Below are 7589 nucleotides of genomic sequence, written 5' to 3'. Positions count from 1 at the left end.
ACCTCCCCAGCCAGTATATAGGACCCCAGTAGAGAGAGTTAGAAATGATGAGCAGCTGCAGCCCTGGCTTGGTTCTGCAGATGCTTACACCATTAGATTTTCTTCTGCTGGCATTTGTTTGGTTTTGTTACCTGCATTTTTGTTTACTTGACTTTTGTAATGCAACTTCATTGTTGTCTTGTTAGTTTGTTTTGTACCTTTACCTCCGCTTTTTCACTTAGCATGCCATTGCCTAGGTTGGATGTAAAGGGGATGCCTATTGGCTGGGTTTAGTTTGGCGTTGACCATGCTTAGTTTTTCTTGGATTCAATTTATTAATAAAAAATTTTGCTTATAAAAAAAAAAAAGAAGCTTCCCTTTGCTTATCAAAAACAAAAATTGAAGTACAGTTTTAACGAGGTATTCACTAATTTTTTTGAATTTATAGATTTACATGGTCAATTATTTCCCACTTTTATTGCTATGCTATATATTGTCTGTTAAGCTTGCAAGTGCTTTTATTTGTTCCTTCATTTTTAATCTTATAATGAAAAGGAACATCTTCTAGTTAGTCAGAACCTTAAGCTCTTACTACTCTTAGTCTTATTAATTATAGGGGAATGGATGGATAGATCTCAAAAGTTTTTGTCACTCTTTGACCCTTCATTTTCCCTCTGTCTTTCTTCCATTTATGGTGTGATTTCTTCCTTTTCAAAATGAGATACTCACTGTTGTAATAACCAACTATGATAAAGATGTTAAAGGTATTGTCTCACGCATACGACTTTAATGGATGATAGAGAGGATCAATATAGAAAACGTTCATCTATTCAGGTGTTCTTCTTATGATCCCTAACTAGATAGAAGTTTCATATTTTTTTTCATTATTTTCTCTCTAAAAGAAGAAATTAAAGCATTTTATTCTCTTTTTGCAAGCTTATTGACCCTCATCAAACTAGTAGTACTGTTGTCTCTCCCAGAAGGGAAGCGCATTGTGGTCCCTCTCAATATTCATCATAGGTATAATAACTTGATGTCTTTACCAGACTAGATAGCCAATTTTACACATTGCTATCTTTAAAAGTCCATTACTTGTCATTATATGAAAGTGAATTTAATGATTTTTTTTCTAATTATTTTGCATATCTTCTCCTCCTAGGAGTTATAATTTTGATAGTTTAATACTCCTGTTGTCATTGCACATGCTAACAGCTGGAAAATGGAGAGGAGTGATGACCTGATCATACGATTTACATGTATGATAAGTAGAAGTTTGGAGCTAGTGCTTTCTTACTAAATTTGGGAAATGTGAAAAAAGAAGCAATTTGATGTGCTTCTTTAATTGTGTCCAGGCGTTGATCAAATGGTTGGTTCAACTTGTGGAGCAGCTCAATCATCTACGTGCTTATTGCTTAGGATATGATGGGAGCATACATGACATTTGCAAATTTAGTATGGTACAAGATGAAGGTCTAAGACATAAAGTATATGAGCTAGTCTGGATTTTAATACTGGCAACTGAAGATAGTTGCCAACTCTCTATCTGTGTGCTTATGAAAACTATCGTAATGTGCCAGTGAATGCAAACTTTTGATTTTGAATTCAACAAACCTGTTCATTGTCTACAGAAACTGTTGTAATGTAGCTATATTTTTCTTTTATTTGATTTGGTTCTGACCAGAGTTGAAACTAAAGACTTTACAGCCTTGAAACAAATTTAATGTCAAAGGGAAAAAAGAAAAGCAAAGAAGCAAATACTAGGGGATTGCTCATTCTTTGTGTTTGCTCTGTTTGTTAATTATAAGAAAAAATTTGGTATCATGATTAAACAAAAATGGTGGGAATTTAAATTTTTTAATATTTACAGTTAGAGGGATCTTGAGTCAATTTGTATGCACTGAGATTAAGTTTATTCTTGAGTAATTTTATGATCACATTTTCACATCAACGGGTGTATTTAAGATAAACAATTCTAGAGCTGAGTTGAATTTTGATAAATAAAATATGAGAGCTCTCATTTTTATTAATTGGACTAAATCTATTGGGTAGTAACCCAATTTATTATAACTTTTGTATTATTTATCCCTAATATGCATTTCTATGTGAAAATTTATTTTTCTTATTTGAATCAATGACAGTAAAAAAGAAATTTCCTTTTTTTTAAGGCTTATAACTTGAACTCAAGACCTTACAATTTTAAAATTATTATTTAAACATTATCTATATACTATCTTCCATTTTATCTTATATTTCAAATTTTAATAATTATATATTTTAAGATAAAATTATTTAGTTAAGTATTACTTAATAGTATTAATTATAACCAGAAAAAAATAATTAAAGTGAAATTTAAAATTATTATATTTATGAATTATATATGTCAAAAATTTTGAATATATATAATTATATATTATGATAATTTAGCATTACGAAAAATATGGTTTAAAACCAGAAAAAAAAAAGAACTAGAAAGTTCAGATAAATAAAATAAGACTTTCTAACTAAGGATACTCGTTAAAAAGCTTATCATAGTAGCGCTTCACCAGCCTTTGCTCCCAAGATGTATCCATATCATCTTCCTCAGTACGTATGAACCTTAAAAGGTTGAAGAAATAATTAATATACAAGGGAAATTTTCATATCAGGAAGGAGGAGAAATAGACTATGTAATGCATTACAAATTCCTAGAATTGATCCATAAAGTCCATGGTTCAATAGAAATATATTCCCAATTCCAGCTGCCTCAAACTATAACTCCCTTAACCATTTCTCAGTCTAACACTAAATCAAAGAGCTAAAATTAGAAGGAAAAAAATAAATTGCAAGACAATATATAATTATGAATGCACAGTAATCCACATGAATTTTGTTAGAGACCAGCATACCTATATCCTTCTCTTAGGGTGTCCCGATCCGTTTTAACTGGCAATTTCACATTTGAAGACTTTTCTTTCCCTTAGAAGCTAACTGCATCAAATTGAACACCCCAAAAATGGAACAAAAAATTCAAAACACAAGGATGATTGTAGCCTTCTTCCTTCCTCAGTGGAAGAGACTGTTCATCATCCATTTGCTGTAGGACATAAAGGATTTCACAAATACAAAACTCTCCATTTGCATAATTCCATTTATGTCCACCTTTCAGCTTAATAAAACAAATAAAGAATCTTTTAGGCCGAATACTAACAACTTCATTTTTCAAATTCTAAAGCTTCAAATCATCAACTAGCTAAACAGTATCGTACCATAATCGTTCAAGAATTTCTTGTGCCGATCGTAGGCGTTGAGGCCTCGAATGTGAGCTTGGTATTGCCTGTCTTCAGTACCCAAATCCATTGAATAACAAATATCTACAGCAATACAGGGATCAAAATGTTAATTAGCATTGAGAAAGAGGAAAAGGCGCCAGATGGTACTGCTTTTCTTTCTTCTCATCGTAGATTGCCAATTACAGATACCCAAAAGAAGCGACTTTAACCCCAGCTACTCGTGGCTTTTGGACTTGAAGGAATTGTCGCTTTCTCCTCAAGTCTTGAGTTTTACATCAATTTGCAAATTAGGCGGTAGAGAGGAGAGCTGAAGGAAAATCAATGTAATTACCAGGGAAATATACAGAGGAAGGAATATAGTGATTTATTTATGCTTTGAAGAAAAAAAAAATATAAAGATAAAGTTATTATATTATTATATTAAAAATAACTATTTATAAAAAAGGCATAATGAAAAAAAAATTAATAGTATATTTCCTTTCCGCTTAATTTGAATAGAAAACAAAATGATTCAAATGATTTTTCACAAAAAATTTTATAATTTTATTTTCTTTCTTATAAAATATGGAAATTAGACTTTTTATTTTTCATTTTCTTTTATTTTTATCAATAAAATAAGAGAGTTGCCTATTTTCGCTTTTCATACTGTTTCTTCTCTTTTTTCTGCCTTATAAAATGTCTTTATAATTTGTGTTAAATTAACGTTTCTAGTTTTTGTATTTTAAAAAATAAATAATTTTTTTTTATTTTTTTTATATAATTGACTTCAATCGAGATTTAAATTTAAAAATTTTATGATTTTAGAGATGACTCTAATTCTATTGAACCATAACTTATAAATATTTAAACTTCATGTTTTTTCATTATTTTTGTCGATATAATCAATAATTAATAAATTAAAAGGTGATCGGTAAATAAAAATATTCATAATGATAAAATTTAAGCGTAAAATGGTAATTATCGTAAGATATTAATATATTTTTAAGTTAAGGAAATCAATGGAAAGTTGAAACTATATAATAAAATTAAAACAAAAAAAAATCTATTGAATAATTGAACCGTTAGGTCGACCGAGTCATATCGAATCGCTTTTTTATCTAGCTCATTAATAAACTTAGACTAATTTAACGGCTGAGTCATTGGTTCACCGGTTCAATTGGCAGGTTTGATCCGAATTTAACAACTATGCATTTATATCTAAATTAAGAGATTTGCAAATAAGAAAAATGCTTCATTTGTGGTCTTATTTAAGAATTTTAACTCTTAAATAATAAGGTAAGAAGTCAATTCATTTTATTTTTATAAGTTATATTATCCCTTGTTATTTTTGTTATTAATTTGGCTTCGATTGTGATTTGAATTTGAGATTTTATATTTTTAAAGACAATTGCAATACTATTGAATTAAAGTTGGTTAATTGCTAACCCTTGCTTAATTAGTGCTTTATAATTTTTATCTTAGAAATGGTGCTTTCAGAGAAATAAGGAGAATGGTAAGGAGTTGGTTGCTCACTCTTTCAACTCCCTGGACACATATACAAAAGGAAAGAGTCAAATGTATAGAAATGAAAAAACAAAGCATATAGTCTCTAACCATGTCGCCGCAAACAAAGGTTCTCCAAGAAATCTCAGATGTGAAGATAATGCTCCCAAGCCACACACAAGTCCTAAGCACAGAAAATGGGTGATGAGATAGGAGGAAAAAGGAAGGGATGTTAATCTTGCTATAATCTCTCTCTCTCTCTTCTCTCTTTACTTTCTTGATGCTTCTAAGTCCCTTTCTCTAGCTTAGTTTCCATTCTTGTTCGGGTATCAACTTGCAATTGTAAACTAAGCAGAAGGCTATTCTTGGGAAATGGATGCTGCACAATTTGCCAAACGTGCAATTTGCCAGAAAGATCTCTTTAACTTTAACCCAATAATAACAACAGGAATGCAGGCAGCTCGTATGCTTGTAATCTCCCGCATTTTTCATCTTATCTTGACACCTTCAGGACAACCAGGACCTGTTGCAAATATTATTGTATGCATTTCCTGTCTTTCTTTGATACAAGAGCAGATTTTTAAGGTTTTTGCAGTACTTCATATGTTGTTGTTTTTTCGCTGTTTTGTTTTTCAGGCTGGACTAGTGCTAGGTCCTTCATTGTTGTGCAAAATCAAAAAACTTCAGGAATTCTTTATCCGGTCTTCTTCTATAGAATACTATCAACTTCTGACATTCAATTTTCGAGTCATTTTTTTGTTCTTGATTGGTTTGGACACAGACGTTCCTTATATGAGGCGAAATCTGCGTTTGGCAAGCACTCTTGCATTTGAAGGTATAATTGCATGCACCCTTTTTGGAGGAGCTTCTGCAATCGCTATCTCCATTTATTGAAGTAAATGGAAATTGGTTATTGTTTTTCCATTGATTCTAGCAAATTCAATTTACAAAACTGGATGTTCCCTGCTAACTAACCAGTTATCATCATCCTATACATAAGTTGATCACCAAATGACTAAATAATTTCAAATCAGATGATGGTCAATCACTGTATATAACTAATTACTAACTATAGTAGACAATTGGAAATAATATCCCAATCATCCGGTGATAGTGATAGCTCGAACTCACAAGAATTCTCATTCAGATACTTAGATACGATGTCCTCTGTGGGTTGTATCTGGATGTCCTCTGTGGGATGTATCTGGATGTCCTCTGTGGGATGTATCTGGATGTCCTCTGGGGGATATATCTGAACAGGTTCAGGCATTGGTGGTGTCATACCAGTAGCATAAGTTCGATAAGATCCATAGTTGGCAGCTGCAAACATTGCTCGTTGATAATTGGCAGCTTCTAACATTGCTTGGTGATGATCATGATCGTTGATTGGAACATAAGGAGGATCTTCATAAAATGCACTTGGATTCTCTTGGATTGGGATTGAAACAATTTGCTTATTGTTATTAAGGGCGTTTGTGTAGGCTGGAGGATCGCTATTTTTGTCAACATCCCTAACAACATCAGCAGTTTGATCATCTAACTCTGCAGATTGTTCCTCATTTGAAAGTCGACTTCTCAAATTGTCTTTCGCATCCCTCTTATATATCTTGCATAAAACCACATTATCCAACTGCCACAGAAAAAGAATAGAGAATTAATCAAACAAAAGAAAAATTAATGAACAACAAACAAGAAATTTAAATATTTATTTAATTACCCTCATATCATCGGCACTTGTTTTGATTCTTGGAGGGGCATCACTGACCCTATATTCATGCATAATCCAGTTAGTCTTTGTACCATTTGGAGGCTTTCCCATGTAGAAAACAAGTGCCTTCCTATATCCAACCACAGCACCCTTATATTTAACAGCTTTATCCCCTCCAGTTGCCTTCCAGTATCCACCACCGGCATCTCGTTTTGGTCTACTTCCATTTGGATATCTCTTGTCCCTTGGTGTAAAAAAGTACCATTCTGTCTCCCCACATTGCCAATACTCCTCTGTTCATCAAAACAAGGAAAAGGTAAATCCATCGACAAAACATAGATTTAATCATAACATTGCAAAACAAAATCATAGTGGAAAAGAAGAAAAAAAAGTATAGCATTGCAAAAACAAAATCATCGCGTAAATATATGCATAAGCATGGAAATAGGTTGTGTTAAAGATCAAAGAACCTGCAAGCTTCTCGGGATTGTACTCATAAAGTTTAACCTCCATGATCTTGTTTGGAGGCAAGGGTTGATTGGCTATCTTGTTTTTCAAGTAATGAACGACAAGCTCTCCGTCCAAAGGGCGAAACCTATACCCGGGTGGAAAAGAATTAAAATAATCAATATCAATGAAGTTCTTTCTGTTGTTGTCATTGATGGGGTCTGTTCGAGGTTGACGAGTAGCGGTAACAGAAGCATTGGACTGCGGCTGTGTCACCTCCATAATTGGACTCTTGCGAGGAATTTTTTCCCGAGAAGACTGATGCAAGCTAACGTAAAAGTATTGAAACTCTCTCTCCCTCAACTTTCTCTCTTTTATATGAATAGACTTCTAATAAAAATTAAAATAACCCTAAAAGATAGATTTTCAAGACTTAATATTTATCTATTCTTATTAGAAACCAAGTTTGAAACTAGATAAGTGTGGGACACAAGTTTTTTTAATATCTGATAAACCAATCAAACTTCTAAGATTATTTAAACATTATCCCTATACTATCTTCCATTTTATTTTATATTTCAAATTTTAATAATTATATATTTAAAGATAAAATTATTTAGTTAAGTATTATTTAATAGTATTAATTATAACCAGAAAAAAATAATTAAAATGAAATTTAAGATTATTATATTTATAAATTATAT

The 7589-nt window shown here is 31.8% G+C and overlaps 1 protein-coding gene and 1 pseudogene across 1 annotated transcript; both read right to left on the bottom strand.

Moving 5' to 3' along the window:
• Positions 1 to 2480: 2480 nt before the first annotated feature.
• Positions 2481 to 4844, bottom strand: LOC131182418 (uncharacterized; annotated as a pseudogene).
• A 797-nt stretch (positions 4845 to 5641) lies between these two features.
• LOC131182450 (NAC transcription factor 32-like) lies at positions 5642 to 7207 on the bottom strand. The gene is made up of 3 exons (XM_058152000.1): positions 6909 to 7207; positions 6448 to 6731; positions 5642 to 6360 (listed from the first exon to the last, which is right to left on the bottom strand). Exons 1-3 carry the CDS (start codon positions 7165 to 7167, stop codon positions 5800 to 5802), a joined length of 1104 nt encoding a protein of 367 aa, XP_058007983.1. The 5' UTR covers positions 7168 to 7207; the 3' UTR covers positions 5642 to 5799.
• Between the last annotated feature and the right edge of the window lie 382 nt (positions 7208 to 7589).

This window comes from Hevea brasiliensis, chromosome 8 (genome assembly GCF_030052815.1).
Source record: "Hevea brasiliensis isolate MT/VB/25A 57/8 chromosome 8, ASM3005281v1, whole genome shotgun sequence".
Taxonomy (NCBI): domain Eukaryota; kingdom Viridiplantae; phylum Streptophyta; class Magnoliopsida; order Malpighiales; family Euphorbiaceae; genus Hevea; species Hevea brasiliensis.
This window is presented reverse-complemented; position numbering and strand designations above follow the sequence as displayed.

Coding starts and splice junctions, on each gene's coding strand:
- LOC131182450 (XM_058152000.1), bottom strand. CDS start 7,167: ATGGAGGTGACACAGCCGCAGTCCAATGCTTCTGTTACCGCTACTCGT. Junction 6,732..6,908: donor CAATCCCGAGAAGCTTGCAG/GTTCTTTGATCT, acceptor TTTGATGAACAG/AGGAGTATTGGCAATGTGGG. Junction 6,361..6,447: donor CAAGTGCCGATGATATGAGG/GTAATTAAATAA, acceptor TTTCTGTGGCAG/TTGGATAATGTGGTTTTATG.